This window comes from Pygocentrus nattereri, chromosome 21 (genome assembly GCF_015220715.1).
Source record: "Pygocentrus nattereri isolate fPygNat1 chromosome 21, fPygNat1.pri, whole genome shotgun sequence".
Classification (NCBI taxonomy): domain Eukaryota; kingdom Metazoa; phylum Chordata; class Actinopteri; order Characiformes; family Serrasalmidae; genus Pygocentrus; species Pygocentrus nattereri.
In genome coordinates, this window is record NC_051231.1 from 13616766 (window position 1) to 13637855 (window position 21090).

The 21090-nt window shown below is 37.8% G+C and overlaps 1 protein-coding gene across 2 annotated transcripts in view; it reads right to left on the minus strand.

Moving 5' to 3' along the window:
• Positions 1 to 4174: 4174 nt before the first annotated feature.
• Positions 4175 to 21090, minus strand: part of lima1b (LIM domain and actin binding 1b) — a 58811-nt gene continuing 41895 nt past the window's right edge. For both annotated transcript variants that reach the window (XM_017692755.2, XM_017692754.2), the window contains exons 5-11: positions 15144 to 15204; positions 14199 to 14296; positions 11595 to 11678; positions 11096 to 11135; positions 10107 to 10183; positions 7522 to 7661; positions 4175 to 6064 (exon numbers count right to left, since the gene is read on the minus strand). In XM_017692755.2, coding sequence (XP_017548244.1) covers positions 4945 to 6064; positions 7522 to 7661; positions 10107 to 10183; positions 11096 to 11135; positions 11595 to 11678; positions 14199 to 14296; positions 15144 to 15204 — 1620 coding nt within the window. In that variant the 3' untranslated portion in view covers positions 4175 to 4944. The remainder of the gene's footprint in view (positions 6065 to 7521; positions 7662 to 10106; positions 10184 to 11095; positions 11136 to 11594; positions 11679 to 14198; positions 14297 to 15143; positions 15205 to 21090) is intronic.

A 21090-nucleotide genomic window follows, 5' to 3' on the forward strand; every position in this document is an offset into this window, starting at 1 on the left:
ATCATTTCATTTGCTTAGGAAAACAACATTTGGTAAGTCTCTTTCAGTGCCCTCCACCAAATCCATGCAAACGTCAGTCCGAACGTAGAGACTGTGTCTCAACTTGCATACTACTGAAAAAAAAAACAGTATATTCATTTTAGTAGTGGCACCACTGGTGCTGAACGTATTTGGTGTATTGTTTAGTTTGATATATGCCATTTGAGATGACTTTCATCTACCGCAATGTTTGTTATCGTCATATGGAGCACAAACTGTTGAATTTAATTTCTATTACATCATCAAATAATCTGTTAATGTCACAATTTTTCACAATTTTCCCTTTATCGATAAACCAACTTTTCCACATCCACAAGCCAAAAGACGTCTTTGTGAGATTTAGGAATTTTTCAAATTTCTGACTTTCTCATCTATTCTTTATTTTCATTGTAAAATTGACATAAAAGAGGTGAATGGAAAACGCTCTACTCACAAAAGCCATAAAAGATTAAGGTCTGAGAACACAGAAATGATTTCTGAGCTTAATTTGTCAATCAATACAACACCTGGAAACAGAATTCATACAGAGACTTAAAATGATCCAATAATAACAGTTTGAAAACTGTTGATGTTGGCGTCCTGCTCTCAGAGACCTATGATAAGGTGTCACCTTCATGCCAGGCAGGTATTTGAAAGGGTTGCCAGACAGTCTTTACTTTCATCAAAGCAAACATGAAGACTTGGAATTTGCTAATCAGGCTCTCAGAACTTTGTTAGGCTACAACTGGGTCATCACTGTGTCTTTCATCCGGCCAGTGATCCAAAATACTGAATGAGCCTTTTGCAAATGCCATCCCAGAACCATCAACTGAGCTCCAGTGGAAAATGAACATGGTGCGTATTACTTCTGTAGATGGACTAAAGATATTCTATATGGAGCAATGGTCTTGGACATTGACATATAATTATATAGCCTTCATTTACTTCATTTCTGGTCAGCACAGCCTTTAAGTACAAGTTATCCATTTTGCAATGACAGAAAAAAGCAGAGAATGTTTATTTTAAAGACTTACTTATTACTTACTTATTTTAAAGTTACTGACATAAGAATCTACATTCAGTATTTAGCGTCTCTTGGATTATCTGTTTGGATTATTTTACATGTAATCTCCTCAGAAATACCTCCTTTAGCTGTTCTAGATGCTCGTGAGAGAAAAATGGGTCAGGCAGGTAAGGTCATTTCAAGGTAAGATGCAGGGTTCTTTGGGTAAGCTCTTTTTTTTATTCAGTGGTTCTTTCACTAGTAAAACCAGTTTGCTCCATTTCCTGAGAGTGAGTAGTGTAAGCAGATGGTGGTGATCAGAATTGTTGTTCTCATTTTTAAGATATCATCTTAACCCGTATCTTCCAGCAGTTAAGTGTAAGCATGATGGTATAGTGGTAGATGATGTACTCTGCGATGATCTCACTACACATAGCTCTCTATCAAGGATTGTTCACACTAAAATCACCATGAGGGTAATCCCTCTGATCCAGGTGGGCTGTGAACCACACAAAGAGTGCGTGTGGATGAGAAAGTGTTTTACTAGATGTACAGTAGCGTGCAAAACTTTGAACACCCCCAGTCAGGTTACGTTTTATTGATTTTCTAAGTGAAAAAAATTCAAACATCCTCTACAGAGAGCACAATTTGTTAAATGCCTGAAGGCCATCTCTCCCCTTTAAAATCAAACTGCTGTTCCATGGACTTTCTCAAACAAAATTTTATTTAAAAATAAAAGTTAGAAAATGCTCCACCACTCCGTCAGTCAGTCAGTCTGTCTGTCTGTCTGTCTGTCTGTTTGTGAAGCGTTCCTAAAAGGAGATTTGCTTTTCTGTAAACTGCAGCGATTTGTGTCAGAACTCTGACCATTAGGATTGATTTATTGATACATATAATAATTAAGTGTATGATAATATTGTGTACTATCCTTTCATCATTCTCAGACAAAGTGTAGAACGTGACAGTATCTTTAAATCAAAAGCAAGATCAGTGAACAAACCTCTGTTTAGGGGAATGGATATTCATTACTTTCTGCCCCCTTGTGGACAAAACTGTTAGGCACACTTTATTGCTTTTTTTAGTTAGTCAAATGATGTGACAGATGAACTGAGAGCACACTTGAATTAGAAATCTTTATTAGTCCAATTTTCTGTTTATTTACTGAGTTTAACATACTGGGAAAACCATAAAATAGAAAAAAGTGACTATTGCACTGACTTATTGGTCATTTATTTCCCCCCAGGTGTGATATTAAGCAAATAAACAGTAATAGTGTCCTGAAGTGTGCCTCTGTAGAGGATGTGTTCAGTTATTTACACTTAGAAAATTGGCAGAAGCATAGAATGTGACTAGGGCACCCAAACTTTTGCATATGATTTTTAAGTTTTTCAAGTCTTTTACGTTTTGTAGAAGTAGATTTTGTGATTAATTTGGGATGCAATGAGTGTCTATAGATAGAGGTGATAATAATATTAGCTGTTAATGGTTACACTTACAGAAAGATTTTGAAGGTTTGGATTTTGAGTTATTATTGTGATTATTGGGGATATTTAGACAGGCATTTCCATATAGGAAAAAATATGTGGACATATACTTTTATATATTTGAAATACATTTCAAGTACATTGCTGTCTAAGCCAAAATACATTCCAAACACTAAAATGTATTTCTGAGTATATTGCCATCTTAACCAAGTATATTTCAAATATTTTATTTTAAAATGTATGGGGAAATACAACACATAGAAATGTACCACACAAAATAAATGTATGCACAAGATGTTATCAAATCCATATGGAAATGTATGAAAACACTAATGCACTTTACTGTCTGATACCTTTTGAAATTAATTTGTGTTCCAGTATCTTCATTTTAAATATGATCAAATATGAACCTTTAACATGACAAAAGCAAGTGCTGTAGGTATTGATACTCTGTAAAATTCAGTCATGGTTTGATAGCTCATTTATTTGAAATACATTGTGTGTGAATGTCTTACTGCATACGTACATACTTAATGTAAAGTACAGTGCAGATCACAAAAGTCAGTACTGTTCATTCATCTTATTAAATAATAAATTAATTTTTCAGTTACAGTTTCAGTTTGGCCATTTAAGGACTGGATAATGTTATTTATATGGTGTCTAGTAAAAAGTGCTGGAAGTACGTTGTGCTGGTGTGATTCATGTGTTCATTTAACTTTTGGATTTAACAAAGGCTTAAAAAAAACAGTGAAAATCTGCCATTTGGAATCAGATTCGCTCTTAAAAGTTCATGATCAGTTCTTCCCCTGTAACACTGGTGTTGTACATGGATTTATTTCAATACAGCGGCCACACATCTGATTTCTACAAAAGTTAAAAATCCTTTTAACTGCAAGGAAAAAAGTGCTAATTCAGTGTTTAATAAAAAAAAACAGACTTGCTTTATCAGTGTTGTTTGTACTCCACTCTCACTGCTGAAAGGTTAAAGGGGAGGTCAACCACTGAAGATGTGAACAGAGTTATTCAGAGTGGTTTGGTTTGAAATGCTCTGTTCTAGAGAAACGTAGCAAGTCAGAATCGTTTACGGTGGTGGTGATAGGAACCAGACGTCCACCTCTAAAAGCCCCCTCACAGAAAGTTATTACATTAAATGGTTATGAACTGAGATGCCTACTGTCTGAGACATTGTTTTAAATTAGTTTTGAGATTTTGGTATAAAACGTATCCTGCAGTGGACTGTGACGTAAGATATTCCCCAAGGAAAACCTTTTTTAGAAGCATCATTATTTTATGTCCAACAAAAACTCAGAAGACGTGCAGTTTCACTGGTAGTTTTGGATAGCTGTCTTGTAGTCATGGCGATCCCTGGTTCCTATCACCACCACTGTAAAGAAATCTGAGTCTTTACAATCAATCGTTTCACACCAAACCGCACTGAATCTCAACAATGAAATTGTGTCGAAATTCAGAAAAATTGGTTGGATTCCCCTTTAAAATAACTTATGGCTAACAACTATTATAGCAAATTGTTTACAAGCATCAATCCTGTTCTACCACTGCTCAACTGTGTAATGATCCTCACTCTATGGTTCAAAACAGATACATCTAAGATTGTGATGTGAGTTAATTGCATACACACCACAATAAACACAAACACAACAGCCATTAATAATATTGCTTTTCAGATCATTTATTAAATTTCCGAGACAGTTTACAGTCAAAATCTTGAACATAAGGCAAATAAACCCTTTTTTGGTCTCTTATAAAGCAGAATATAAAACATTTGGAAATTGTAAATTCTACCATTCACTAAGACAGTTTGATAGGCACCATGTTTGTTTTCATATAAGATAACCAAATGAGAAGCCCTTAAAGAGAACACGTTCAATGGAATGTATGAAACTGACCTGCCAACCTGTTCTTCAAGTATAAATAAAGTGGAAAATGATTTAAAATGCATAGTAGAATGTATAGATTATTTTAATATGATCCTCTTACAAATATAAAAGATATAATTAAATTATAAATTGTAAAAATGTCAATTTTCAATGATATCTTGCCCTTTGTTCTCATACTGTAAAAAAAAAATTGACAAAAATATCTCTAGTATCAAATTATTTGGCCAATTATGGTGTTGTCTTATTGCAGGAATTAAAAAAAAAAGAATAAGAATGTTTACTGTGACCCATAGGAGAAACAAAACCTGAAGAAAGAAAGTACTTTTTGTTCCAGTAACTGAAAGATAAAATGGAGATAAAAGGAAAGGAGTACCGGCAATAAACATGCTTTTCTTTGATCCAGTTCTAATCTAGTGTGAAAATGAATGAGATGAATATGAAAATTGAAAACAAGAATATAGAGACTGAACTGAGATAATAAAACTGTAAATATGGCAGGTTCATTGTGCCACAGGTGCAGCTGAAGCTGGGTCAAGGGGTTTCACACTTCTGCCACTTCCTCCTCGTCCTCATCCTCCTCATAATAGCGGTTCCTCTTGATCATCTTCTCCACTGTCAGAGCCTCCTCCGCCTCTTCTCCGTCCCAGAAGCCCACGTCCTGGGACGTTCTGTTGGCCTTGCTTACTACAGCTGGAGGGTGCGAGAGTTCAGGAGACTCGCTGCGATGTTCTTCAGCTTCGTCCTCGTGGTCATCAAGAGCTTCTACCTTGGTCGGTTGTGGCCGTTTGAGAATTGAATGAGGCATTTTGGCTTTCTCTTCCGTTTTTTTGGGACTCTCCACCTCCTCTTCTGAACTAGTATCGCCATTTATGGTTTTGCGGTCAGTGACTGAGGCCTTCCTGGATTCTTTGTTGATCGGAGCCTTCCTGGTTTCTTCGTTCTTCTCTACTTTTTCCTTTTCCTGCTCTTTCTGCATGGTTTGAACTTTGGAAGATGAGCGAAGCTCCTCCAATGAGCCTCGCCTCACCACTGGCGACCTGAGGGGGCGCCGTGGCTCCTGCTGCACAGAACTGGCAGATTCCAAGCTCGGTGCCACAGAGAACGGCCGGCTTCGCTCCTTGAGAGAGGAGCTGCGCCGGAGACTCCTCAGCTCAGCCCGCTCACTGCTCTCCATAGTGGACGGTGTGTCTCCCTCTGGTGGCCACTTTGCTCTGAATGGCCTGAATGAAGACCTTACACTCTCGATGCCGGCACCCTTGGGACTGCCTTCACTGTCTGAAGATGGGGGCCAAGCAATCTTCAGCCTCTTGGTCTCCAGAGAGGCAGTTGGGTTTTTTTCCACTAAGCTGCTCATCTGAGCCTTTGTCTCAAGGGAAGCTGTGAGGTCGGTAACTTTGGCCAGAGGAGATTCCTCCACTGCGGAGCTTGGGTCCGATTTGGGAGTGGGCTCTGGGATGGATTTCACTGGTGAAGGTTCAGGCATGGCAAGCTGAGGTTTTTCAGACTCTTCAGCCTCCTCCTCATCATCAGCTCGGGGAGTCCACAGCTCCTTGTGGGGCCTGTGGCCGAAACCCTCGTCATAGTTTCCCTTGGACTTGAAGAGCTGGTTGAAGTGGGGCTTACAGTAAATGTTACCATGTAGAGAGGCATAGTTGACCAAACTACAAAGACAAACACAGGAAAAAACAAACAAAAAAGAGTTATAAAAATAAGAGTTACTCAGCAACAACTAGGAATTATTCAGTAATTGCAATAAAATATTAATTATTTACCAAGAATTGCTTAGTAGCTACTAGGAATTAGTCAGACACTATTATGAATTATTCAGTAATTGTTAGTTTTCAAAATCTACTATTGATTATTCAGGAGTATATAATAATATATATAATATTATATATACTATTAATCATAAAGTATATATAATAATCATTCAATACCTACTATGAATCATTCAATGTCAGTATAAACTATGATATATTCCAAATTGAGTATGGATTATTCAGGAATTGCTGTAAATTATTTTGCATATAGTATGAATTATTATCTACTACACATTTGTTCTGTCCACTATAGGTTATTCAGTATTTATTATGAGTTACTCAGTATCTACTATGAATTATTCAGTATCTACTATGTGTTATGCAGTATCTACCATGAATTATTCAGTATCTACCATGAATTATTGAGTATCTACTATGAATTATTGAGTATCTACTATGAGTTATTTAGTATTTACTATGAGTTATTCAGTATCCACTATAAATTATTCAGTATCTACTATGAGCTATTCAGTATCTACTATGAGTAATTCAATATCCACTAAGAATTATTCAGTATCTACTATGAGTTATTCAGTATCTACCATGAGTTATTCAGTATCCACTAAGAATGATTCAGTATCTACTATGAGTTATTCAGTATCCACTATGAATTACTCAATATCTACTATGCGTTATTCAGTATCTACCATGAGTTATTAAGTATCCACTATGAATGATTCAGTATCTACTATGAGTTATTCAATATCCACTAAGAATTATTCAGTATCTATGAGTTATTCAGTATCTACTATGAGTTATTCAGTATCTATTATGAGTTATTCAGTATCCATTATGAATTGTTCAGTATCTACTATGAGTTATTCAGTATCGACTATTAATTATTCAGTATCTACTATGAGTTATTCAGTATCTACCATGGGTTATTCACTATCCACTACGAATTATTCAGTATCTACTATCAGTTATTCAGTATCTACTATGAGTTATTCAGTATCGACTATTAATTATTCAGTATCTACTATGAGTTATTCAGTATCTACCATGGGTTATTCACTATCCACTAAGAATTATTCAGTATCTACTACGAATTATTCAGTACCTACCATGAGTTATTTAGTATCCACTAAGAATGATTCAGTATCTACTATGAATTATTCAGTATCTACTATGAATTATTCAGTATTTACTATACTCTATATAAAGACCTGTGGGGTATAAGGGGCTAAATAAATAAAGTTAGTATTAGTAGCGATAATAATAGCAATATATTTAGTTCTTATTCACAATTACGTACTCTAATACCACTACACATTTAATCTAACTCATCTCAGTCTTACCTGAGTTTGGTGCTGCAGTGTGTACAGCGGAAGCAGGTGTTGTGGAAAATCTGTTGATTGGCGACCAGTTTCTCTATTGGATAAACAGTCTTATGGCAGGCCACGCAGGTCTCCCTCGCCGTCAGACGGAACTTCTGTCCCTGCAAATAAAGAAAAATCTTCATGAACAGCTGTAACTGAGACTGGACGGAAACTGTGAGTGAGACTAAGTTGTAGACTGATGGTTTTAAGCTTTGTGTAACTGAAAAATCTGCACTAATAGTAACTTAATCAACACAAATGACAAAAGACAGCTGTCCTCATAATAGCCAAGAGGAGAGCAGCATTAAGGATGAGCTGATCAAACAGGGATCAAAAACCACTGTTTGCAGTGAGGGTGCATTTTCAAAGCAGATACAGTCATAAGTTTGAATACTCCCAGCCACATTACAAGCGAAAGTAATTACACCTTCCACAGAGGACACACTTAAATATGGCACTCTTTCTGCACATTTTACTGTACAATTTCTATTTATTTGCATGAAAAAAGTAAACACAAAATATAAAGTGTGCCACAACTATTGCACAGGCCATGTTTTGTGTTTTATTTTTTCCCCAATTTGTTGAATTGAACAGATATAGAATATTAAAGTAGGGGTGATCAAATTTGGCAAACAACTGTATGTTCGTACAAACTAAAACTACTGCACAATATGGATGAACCTCATAAACTGCAGTTATATTGTAATATATTTTGACTGTGACACACTTTTAAGCAATATAATAATGTGATATTCTTAAAGACTGGCTTGTATTATTTTTACAAAAAAATATATTTTATTTGTTATTATTATTTATATACCTTAATCAAAACACCCACAGAAACGTATAAGAAACTGTGATTAGTCAGGACTTTCACAGCACTAGGGATACGTGATCAGAATCACCAGGTTTTTTCTCTCCAAACACATTCATTATAATGATTTTAGCTGATCTGTGTTACAGTTATATGAGGTAAATAACATGAAGCAGGTAACTCGTTGCGTTAAATAGCTAAGGTCACCTGACCGCCCATGAGTCAGCCAATTTACAAAATCCTCAATTTTAACTAGAGTGTTCACTGGAGTGACAGTCTCTGGTGTTACACCATATTCACACCTTCTTCTTCTTTCGGCTGCTCCCTTTAGGGGTCGCCACAGCGGATCATCTGCCTCCATCTTGCCCTATCCACTGCCTCCTCTACTTTCACACCAACCATCTCCATGTCCACCTTCACTACATCCATAAACCTTCTCTGAGGTCTCTTCTCCTTCTGCCCGGCAGCTCCATCTCCAACATTCTTTGACCAATATATCCACTATTCCTCCTCAACACATGTCCAAACCATCTCAACCTGGCCTCTCTGGCTTTATCTCCAAACTGCTCCACCTTCACTGTCCCTCTGATCTGCTCATTTCTAATCTTGTCCATCTTTGTCACTCCCAACGAAAATCTCTACATCTTCATCTCCGCCACCTCCAGCTCAGCCTCCTGTCTTTTAGACAGAGCCACAGTCTCCAAACCATACATCATAGCAGGACGCACTACTGTCTTGTAAACCTTCCCTTTCACTCTTGCTGCTATCCTTCTGTCACACATCAGCCCTGACATTCGTCTCCACCCACTCCATCCTGCCTGCACCCTCTTCTTCACCTCTTTTCTACACTGTCCATTGCTCTGGATGGTTGACCCAAGATATTTGAAGTCATCCACCTTTACGACCTCTACTCCTTGCGTCTTCACCTTTCCACCTGCCTCCCTCTCATTCACACACATGTATTCCGTCTTGTTTCTACTGACCTTCATTCCTCTCCTCTCCAGTGCAAACCTCCACCTCTCCAGATTCTCTTCCACCTGCTCTCTACTCTCACCACAGATTACAATGTCATCTGCAAACATCATGGTCCATGGAGCCTCCTGCCTGACCTCATCTGTCAACCTGTCCATCACCATTGCAAACAAGAAGGGGCTCAATGCTGATCCCTGTTGTAACCCTACCTTCACCTTGAAACCATTTGTCACTCCAACTGCACACCTCACCACTGTCTCACTATCCTCATACATGTCCTGCACCACCCTAACATACTTTTCAGCTACACCTGACTTCCTCATACAGTAGCACAGTTCCTGTCTTGGCACCCTATCATATGCCTTCTCTAGATCCACAAAGACACAATGCAGCTCCTTCTGACCTTCTTTGTACTTCTCTACCAACACTCTCAATGCAAAAATTGCATCTGACCATAAAATATGTTTGGAATTGAGCTCTCCTTTTTGCATATATTATAGGTGATGTTAATGGACATACTAAGATTATTAGTTCTGGGGTTGAAAGATTTTTTTTTTTAATGTATCCACCTTCTTCAAATATCGTGATAACAGTTAGCCAACTATATACTGTGCAGCCCTGAGTGATTTTTACCAAGTCACTGAAAATGCTAGGATTCAATATTTGTTGAAAAGACAGCATGCAAGACAAAACAAAACCAAAACAAAGCACACTGCATGCCTGAAGTGGCAGAACAGGAGACACTATGTGCAAATTAGCCACATTAGCGGTCACTTACCCGAACCAGTTTGGGTGTGTCGCTGCTCTCTGGCTCAGAGGCTTCAGTGCTGGGGCTCACTGCATCAGCCAACACGCCTGAAACAGCCACACATTCACAAAGCCAACTTTTTAAGACAGACACAGAGATAAATGACTTCTAATGTATAGACGTATACAAGTTAGCATGTCCTCTACTGTTTAAATATGGCACTTTTCTGTTTGGTTTAATGCATAATTTATATTAAGTTTAACATACTGGGGGGAAAACACATCAAGTGCCATAACATTTGCACAGTTGACACTTTGGGTTTATGTTAAATTCAGCAAACAAACAGTGATGTAAATGTTCAGAGGTGTGTTGTCTGTAAAGGATGTGTTAACTTAGTTTCACTTTCAAAAGAGGTCATTTAGGCCCAATCCCATTTCACCCCTTGCCCCTACCACTCAGCTCTACCCCTCTGTTTTGCATGTTCACGTCTAGTGATAGGGTGTCCCTACTCTTGATGAAATAGAGAGGTCAGGCATAGTGTTAGGGCTACATGCTCTTCCAAATGGAAGTTGTTCAGAGTGTTATAAGGCAAATAAGGCAAGATGGCTGCGTAAATAACGAAAGAAACTGAAGAATTAGGGGTGGGCGTTAAATAAATAAATAATAAATAAATAATTGCCTCGATGTATTGATTACCTGGATGTAACTAAAGCCCAGCACAGAGGTTGCTGAACTTTACTCCTCTGCTATCACTGCAGTCTGGCAGCACCACTAGTAGCCTGATAATGAAGTAATGTTCTTCTTTATTTAAGCTTCCCATTTCAGAGGGAAGATTTCAACCACTACCGCTTGTAACTCAGTTCCAAGTGGCAAGGTGACACTTGAAAACAAGGGGTAGGGGTACAAATAAGAAACAGGATTGGGGCTTAAAATGGAGAAAATGTTTTCAGATTCTAGTTTCAAAAGAAACTGATGACATCAGAGTTTGGGGGGTAGCGGGGTGCGGGGGGCTGACTCACCATTGGTCTTTGTGCTTGGTGTATCTGAAGAGGGCGCATTCTGAAAAGAAACAAAGAATAAGTGGACAAAGGTAACAACAAACAAAACTAAATCAAAAAGGAAGGAAAGAAAAGTCAGAAAAAAGTAAGAAAAAGACGCCATTAAAAGAATTTCAAATCAGCACAAGCACGACTTTGCAACTCATTCTTCTTGCATACTGTGACGTATTTGAGAGTGAAGCATATTATTGTTCAAGTTTTTTGCCCCACCCTCTGGTGCACGATGACATCATCAAAAAAAAAGATCTGAAGATGTTTTATAGGTCGGGCTAAAGTCGTTACATTTTGAGGGAAAACGGAAGTGTAGTATTTTAAATTAAATATGATGGATCATGATTAATATAAGCTGTGTTGTGAACTAACAAGATGACAAGGCTCAGTTTTGAGGCTGACTTTAAAAAATATAACTTAACACAGCATAAGCAAAACAATGTGTCTTGTTTGAAGCAAAGAGACGTACCACTGCCTGCCTTCTGCCACCAGGGGGCACATTTTCCTTGTGGTCCGTGGTGGAAGGGCTTCCCTCACTTTCAGATGGGTTAGACTGCAGTGGAGAGAAACAGCAGGTGAGAATGAGAATCTGACACCATGCTTAGGTTAAATATGTCTTCAGAATTAAATACAACAGAACAGAACAAATTTCCTGTCTGACTGTAATCTAGAGATGGGCAATATGGCAAAAAAAAAAATATATCACAATACTACAATAACTATTCAAGATACATGATTTACTTATACTATATATACAGATATATGCATCTACTTTTTCTGGCATAAGTTGGAACATGCAAATAAATAAATAAATAACCAGTAGTGTCATACTTCAAATTACCATCAAACACAAAGATTCATATTCAAGATTTTACATCCTGTACTGCACTGAATCCACTCAAACAGCTAATGAGGCTCTTTTTATAATGAAACACGCAGCCTGTATTACTGTTTATATAATTATTATTATTTATTATTAATTTTTTTAATCCCATACGGTGTAGTTTAGAGCCTGTAATATATGTTCTGTAAAGTGTTTTATATTGAATTAGCTGGAGTTTTGAATTGCTGGACATATAGAAGATGTCACTGCATATATTTTGCCACTTGACATTACATGTTTATTTTATATCTGAGGTCCATTTTTCAATTGGGAGTGAGATAAAATTTTCTGAAGTTTAAAGGAGTGTAGTTTTAAGTGTGGGGGGGTGATTGCAGAAATTTTTCACTAATAACTCTTTAGAACACCTTTGAGTTGTATATACACTGAAAGTTACAATTATCTGGTATATTGTATTTTTTTAATTGTATTTGGTTTCTGGAGGGTAGCTAACTTAATTCAAGGCTTTTTGTGCTTCCAATAGAACTGCGTTGTCAAGAGAGGAGAACCAGCCTGACGGTGGGGTAACAGGGGTTACAGAAAACAGATTGATTTTAGGGAGATTATTCATTTTAACTGCTGATATTCAGCCTATTAGAGTTAATGGTAGTTTGTTCCACCTTTCTAGATTTTCCTTTATTTCTTGCATTAAAAGGTATCTAGTTAAGTTTATACAAATCGTTTTTGTTAGGAGAATTATGAACACCAAGATGTTTAATAGACTGCGCGATATGTTCAGATGGTCCATCATAGACCTTGTCATCCCAGTTGAATTTACTTAAAGGTAGAAACTCAGATTTGGACAAAATGAATGGAATAGCCAGAAACCCTGCTATACTTATTTATCAGTTCATGAACTGATAGAAGGGACAGGTTAGTAATATATAGTAAAACATCATCTGCACATAGACTGATTTTATGGGGGTATGACTTTGACTGTATACCTGAGATTTTATTACACTGTCTGACAGAAGCAGCCAAGGGCTCAATAAAAAGACCAAACAATAAAGGTGATGATGCACATCCTTGCCGACTTCCTCTTTGTAGCTGAAAGGGTCTGGATATATATGTCTGTTTGTTGAGACTGAGGCAGAAGGTGAGTTGTATAGTGTTTTTATCCAGTTGGTAAAATATGGACCAAATCCAAAGTGTTTAAGAGAAGCAAAGAGAAAGTACCACTCTACCCTATCAAAGTGAAATTAGTAAAATCAAGAGGTATTTTTAGATGTTTCAATATATCAGCTTTCAGTTTTGCATTGTAAACAAATTCCTAACTATAAATGTTAAAAGGCTACCCATAAATAAAAGTTATTTAGCTCTAATTACCAGTCCTCCACTGCTTAAAGGGCATTTCCACCATTTTTTCAACATTTCTGCATAATTTAATTGTTAGGATATAAACAGCAGTGCTGAGATTTTATATGTAATGCTCATGATGGTGAAACAGTGGTGAATCTAAACAAAATAACTTTTGCCTTCAGTGCATTCAATGAAGGTATGTGATAAACTTTACCACTGGAAATAGGAGGTTGAGATGAAACTTTCTATAAAGGCAGGAAAGGAGTGTCATTGATGGACTTTCTCCTAAACCTGATCTATTCCATGACTACACAGATTTAGTGTAGTGCAGTTTGTAAAACACTGAATAAAAAATAACTGTAGTTGTAAGTTTAATTAATTTTTATGAATTATTACAGTTTATTTATAATGTGTCACTACAAGTTCTATTTTGTCTGTTGCAACTTCAACAGACAAACAGACTTCAACATGAAAAAATGAACTATCGTGATGCATAAGGTCTATTATGAAAAATGTCTTGAAGCATCATCTGACAGTGTGACAGAGATGCGGTTGAGAAACACTGGAGAACCCCAAGCAGTTCACTTCTTAAAAAAGAAACTGTGAGAAAAGCCAAGTTTGACCTTCATTGCATCTGTGCAATAATCTCTTTAATGAATAGCATTTCAAATTAAAAATGAAAAATATTACTTTAACAAACACCAGGGGAGAATCTAATGTACTCTGTCATGAGACATTACAGACCAGCTATCTAGAACCTGACCTGAAAGAAGAGATTGAAAGGCTATAAATGTACAGATTATGAAAGCAGTCGTATAATCCTTACACCCACATGACCAAACAGGCTTATAACCATTAATAACATGCAAGCAAATGACCACACAGTCCACTCACTGAGCGCGGAGGGGAGCGGGCGTCCTGTTTGGAAACGGCTGCCTGATACTTGGCCAACCTGTCCCTGAGTGATTTGGTCCGCTCCAGGGTGATCAGACCTGAGAAAACACAAGAGCATTAGTTTAAATTTTAGGTGGCGAAACTTTAAATACCTTAATATGAAAATAATATCCCTAAAATGAATCAAATCAAACAGTGGTGAACTTAGATATTTAATAGTGATACAATACAATATGCTGTGATATAATTTAAAACAATGCAATATGCAGTGATATTATTTCATCCAATATGATATGCTGTGATATAATTTGATACAAAATGAAACACTGTGATGTATATTGCTAATATATATTAAATAAACACTAAGACATAATTTGATATGATATGCTGTGATAAAAATTAGATACAATACAACGCTCTGTGCTTTAATTTGATACAGAACAAGAGTTTAGGTGGCCTGGAAAAATGACCTTTTGCTGAGTGTAAATAAGGGAACACATCTTCTACAGAGAACACACTTCTGCACATTTTAACACACAACTACTGTTTATTTGTTGAAATTAGCATACTGGGAAAAATCTATATAAAATGTGGCCTGTGCAGAAGATTTGGCATCCTTTGTTTTTTTCCTCCAATATGTTAAAATGCACGTTAACTGTACATTACAATGTGCAAAAGTGTGTTCTCTATAGAGGATATGTTAACTTGACTGGAGTGTACAAACATTTGCACATGACTGTATGTGCACTATTTGGCATCATGTTACCTTTTCCACAATTTTCCATAACTTCTGATCAACATACATGATTCATAAGTGTTCCAATTCATGGCAATCAAGGAATATCAGTGTTGTTGTTGCGTAAATCAAACAAAACCAACAACTTTGCAAAAAACACAACATGTGCGTGCATTTCTTTGTGTAACAGTTTGAGTGTTTGGCTCTACCTCTGTCTGCTGGTCGGATATCCATATCTTCTGAAGAAGTGCTGTTCAGTCCCCCTCGTACCTGAATGACAAAGAAGAAAGAATATCAGCCCAGCAGAGAGCGATCTGAAAAACGGGCCGGTGCCATAGGAAGAGTTTAAATCCAGAAAAGTTCCAATCTGTGAACAAAGCAGGAAGGAAAAGAGTGCAAAGAGTAGCAAACACACAATCCACAGCACAGCTGACTACAGCCCCCCTCTCTTCCTGCTGCCCTCGCTGTCTTCCCCAGGAAACCCCACTGTTACATCCTCTACACCTTCACAGCCTCAAAGCTCCGTCCCCACACTGTCCTTAACACACTAACACACACGCACACCTGTTTTTATACAGTCTGAGGACATTAACACTTTACACTTATGACAGCCATGTAAAAAAAACTTTATTCCAGCTTCCATTCTTCTCAGGAGACTCACTTTCAGTTTCTCAAAGAATATGCAGACACTCCTCCAAAGTTCAGTGTTAGAAGCTGGTTGATCAGAAATCACTGAACACATTCAGTGATGTTGAGGTCTGGACTCTGCAGTCGTCAGTCCATTGTTCAGCTTCTTTGTTTCTTTCAGCTACACATCCTTTCAGACCCTTAGCGCTGAGTTGTCTTCTCATAGTGGAAGGGTGGACAGAAACACCTGTGAATGTTTTCAGATCTGAAGCAGCTTGATTTTCTCCTCTCTCTCAAAGATGAAAGCTTTAAGTGCTGTTTATCTGATGGGGACAGTTTTGTTGTCTGCCAGGTATTCCAGGTGGTTGTTAGGAGGCCTGTTTTCTCTGTAAATTTTAATCATGTATGAACTCCAGTTTTAAACCTTTTATTTTTCATTTATTTTCCCTTGACTTTCTTCTTTCTTATGCAAGTGGATTATCTTATAACCAATCTCCTCAGAAACATCCCTTGAAAGTAATAACATGTACTTAGTGGCTATTTTGACTGAAGATTAAATAAACTACGGGTTGGTTCTGTGGGTCAGTCTTGTTTTATTCTGTTTCTCCTACCACAAGTCAGGACATTTTCTTCTTGAAAATATACAAAAGCGCCCCCACCCCCAGCACACAAAGGTGTAATCCACTTCACAGAAGTGTCAATACTCTTTAACATCACAATGAGTGAATACAGAAAGACAAATAAATCATCTCTTGTCTGAGTCCACACTGCAAACAGCCTCGCTGGGGAAAGCCGTCTTTTGTCTGGCAATTCCATTAGCATAGTAAAGGTTCCTATTCATTTGGGTCCAAAGCTAAATAAGCCATGTTAATCAAAGCATCTTAAGGCTGCCTTTTGTAAACACTGGAACAGAGCTGCAGATTTCTATAGTAGATTTTAAGAGTCTATTGGGAGTTTTAATATGAACATTTAAGCTTCTTACATTAAATAAATTGGATACAGACATTTTATGCAGTCAAATGAGGTCAATTTTACATCAATGTGATCAAACTGATGGGTGAACAGATGGAGACAGTTAATCCTCTAATGAGTTTAAGAAGCAGTGAGAGACAGTCATTAGTCTGTCTATCACCCCCGCCCCAATCTGACTCTACAAATTCTCTAAATAGCAACAATTCCCAAAAAATTCACTGGCTATCACTATTAACTATATTAGTAACCTATTAGCAATCAAGGCTAAACAATAAAGCTAACAAAGCATGCACAGCCTTTCAAAATGCTTTAGTAGAAAAGATGAACTAGGAAGCCTTTAAACAAAGCTATTAATTCAAAGCTATTTATCTGGACAGGAAGGAAAACACTAACATTAGAATAAACAAATAAACAAGTAATTAATGCATTGTGTAATAGTTTAATCATTTCCAAAGCTCTTCTCAAGCAGGTCCAGTATTTACAGCTATCGCCCAATATCTAGTTTATCTAATCAGTCCTACATTAAATTAAAACAGGTACAGAACAGCATTGCATATTCAATACTATGTGGCACAAATGCCTATAGTGACATACACTTAACAAACATATACATCCAATAAATGAGCAACAACTGACAGAAATATATAAACAAACAGTATATACTAGCAGATTAAGACTATTATGGAATATTTACCAAGCATAAACATGTTAATAAACAAATAAATCAAACTATCAAAGCTATCTATGTGCACAAGTGTGTGTGCAGAATAAATACAGTTGTACAAAAGTTACAATTTTTTTAAGGAAAATAAGTTTTTGGTGCACAATGTATTTGCTGAGTCTAAAGTACTTTAAAAAATCGTAACTGTATCCTAACTGTTGCACTGACCACATTTTATGTCCTGTTAAATTCAGCAAATAAACAGTGCATTAAATGTGCAATAAAATACAGTCTTGTGCAAAAGTATGGGCATCCCTGGTCAAATGGTGTTTTACTCGTTCATTTCCTACTACAAGTCAAGTCAAGAGGCTTTTACTGTCATTCCATCTATCTACAAGTACACAGTGGAGTGAAATTTACATTTACATTTGGCTGACGCTCTTATCCAGAGCGACTTTACAATTTGATCATTTTTACACAGGTAGGCCAAGGTAGTGTTAGGAGTCTTGCCCAAGGACTCTTATTGGTATAGTGTAGGGTGCTTGCCCTGGTGGGGGATTGAACCGTAGTCTACAGTGTGAAAGGCAAAGGTGTTAACCACTACACTAACCAACCACCAAATTATGCTCCTCCTAGGAACAACATGGTGCAACATGAAAGAGAACAGGCTGAACAAAGTGCAAAGTGCAGACGTAAGTGTGCAAAAAACGTTAGACTAGAAACAATACAATAAATACGATAAAAAAACTGTAAAAAAACACACAAAAAACATTAGAGACAGTAAACAGACAGGACAGTGCAGCGCTGACACAGCGCTCATTTCTGAGTATGAAATAGGGTTGTGGAATAAGGTGCAAAGATTATTAACATGCTGTGATCTGTGAATACGTCAGCACAGCAGTTCCTGAGGTAAGATATACACGGTACTCGAGTAAACAAAGTGTAAACACTGTATTGGCAGAAAGTTCTTGTAAATAATATCATCGAGAACACATTTAAATACTGTATCTTTTTGCAAATATTAGTGTAGAGTTTCTATTTGCTGAGTTTAATACATGAGAGAAAAATAAAAGATGAAATATGGTGCCAAAACTTCTGCACACGCCACTTTCTATGTTTTGGCTTTTTTTTATATGTATTAAACATGGTAAAATAAACAATAATTCTGCATTAAAATGTGCAGTTGTTTGTTGTCTGTAGAGGATGTGTTCACATTTTTTCACTAAACACATAATTTGACCCAACATTTACCCAAGACTGCACACAAACATCCAAAGGAAGCCACAGCACGAGAACAGATACGAAAAAGGGGGGTTTAACAAACAAACACACAAAAGGTGGCTGATGACCAAGGCCGATAAGGGAGCTTAGTCCTAATCCAGGATGCAGATAAGTGAGCCGAGGATCTGACCAGTTTAAATCAGCTCATGCAGAGTTACTGCTGCTGGCTGCTACCAAGTGAAATAACTATAATAACAATCAACAGTAAACTCAAAACAGCTACAAAAAATCTGTTTTCCTTTGAAAGAGGCCTTGGCTGCGGCTGCTGCCTCTGCTGGAAAATCAAAACTGTCCAACTGCTTGGAACAGCTGCAATGCATGAACCTTGTTAGGCTAGAAGGCATTACTTTAAAGTCATGTGGAACGCTTTCTCTGCTTTGTTTTGGCAGTGCTGCCCTGTTTCAGCCATTTTAGCAGGCCTATATGGCAGAAGAAGGGCTGCGTGCAGTAAGAAGTGAGCAATATGATAATGCTTTATCATTATAATGATAATTTACTTCAGATTATGTTGTTTATGTTTTATGGGAATAGTCAGCACTGAACAACTGACTAATTTAAAGGTTATGCTTAGAAAGCCGTGCTTTGTACTATCCAGAAATAATTTACCCTCAGATTTGCCTTAATTACATGTACATAAACCATATAATACTTCTCCTATGAGGTCTCCTATGAGATGCAGCTTAAACTATGCACACTAAGCAAGCATGACTGTAATTTAGCAACAAATATCTCTGCTATTATTGCAATTTATACTGATAATTAGTTAAATCTGCCTTCATGGATTCATCCAGGACACAGCAGGCGATAAGGCATGTCAGAATGAATAGACTAAGGCAATTATTAAATGAACCCCATTCACATATCTTATAAGTAGTAGTGGTTCTTGCTGTGAAAGAAGAATTGCTACTAAACACTGATTATGATGTGCCTGAATGAGCATATACACTATATTTCCAAAAGTATTCGCTCATCTGCCTTCACATGCATATGAACTAGGGTGACATCCCATTCTTAATCCATAGGGGTTTAGTATGATGTCTGCCCACCCATTGCATCTATAACAGCTTCAACTCTTCTGGGAAGGATTTCCACAAGGTTTAGGAGTGTGTTTATGGGAATTTTTGACCATTCTTCCAGAAGAGCATTTGTGAGGTCAGACACTGATGTTGGACGAGAAGGCCTGGCTCGCAGTCTCTGCTCTAATTCATCCCAAAGGTGTTCTATCAGGTTGAGGTCAGGACTCTGTGCAGGCCAGTCAAGTTCTTCCACACCAAACTCGCTCATCCATGTCTTTATGGACCTCACTTTGTGCACTGGTGCACATTCATGTTGGAACAGGAAGGGGCCATCCCCGAACTGTTCCCACAAATTTGGGAGCATGAAACCGTCCAAAATCTCCAAAATCCAACTCCTGAAAAACAATCCCACACCATAATCCCCCCTCCACCAAACTTTAAACTTGGCACAATGCAGTCAGACAAGTACCGTTCTCCTGGCAATCGCCAAACCCAGACTCATCCATCTGATTGCCAGATGGGGAAGCGTGATCCGTCATTCCAGAGAACACGTCTCCACTGCTCTAGAGTGGAGGCCCTTTACACCACTGCATTCGAAGCTTTGCATTGCACTTGGTGATGTAAGGCTTGGATGCAGCTGCTCAGCCATGGAAACCCATTCCATGAAGCTCTCTATGCTGTTCTTGAGCTAATCTGAAGGCCACATGGAGGTCTGCAGTGATTGACTCTGCAGAAAGTTGGTGACCTCTGCGCACTATGCTCCTCAGCATCTGCTGACCCTGCACTGTCATTTTACATGGCCTACCACTTCGTGACTGATTTGCTGTCGTTCCCAATCGCTTCCACTTTGTTATAATACCACTGACAGTTGACTGTGAAATATTTAGTAGTGAGGAAATTTCATGACTGGACTTGCATGGGTGACATCCTATCACAGTACCATGCAGGAATTCACTGAGCTCCTGAGAGCGACCCATTCTTTTACAAATGTTTGTAGAAGCAGTCTGCAGGCCTAGGTGCTTGGTTTTATACACCTGTGGCCATGGAAGTGATTGGAACACCTAAAATCAATTATTTGAATGGGTGAGTGAATACCTTTGGCAATATAGTGTATGTTATGTACTTATGAGTCATAATGGGGGGGGGGGGGGGGGCAACACCTTTCCCCATAATTTAGTTTTTGGGTAACTTTTACAACATTTCACATTTTTTTCAACCGGCACTTCTTGAACAGTTTTTTTTCCATTTGCTGTAAGTTTAACTTTGTTCCATGTGGAAGAAGCTAACGTTAGTTAGCCAACTTGCAGTCTTGTTGTACCTAGCTAGCAAACATTAGACCAAGACAGGACCCTCTCTTTGCTACCACGTGTACCTGTACAGTCGATGTTTCTGATAAAATGGCCAGTGAGTGTAAACTGCCAACCCAATGAAAAGAAATGACATCATGTTAACTGCTCCCCACTAGTTTCATCCACAGGATGCTGACCTTTACCTGAGAAATTCCTCAAGTCTAACCATAAACTAGTAAGAAAAGAGATGTGGACCTGCGGGTGAGGGAAGAAAGCAAAGAGAGAGATGTGAGGAAAGAGAGACAGACAG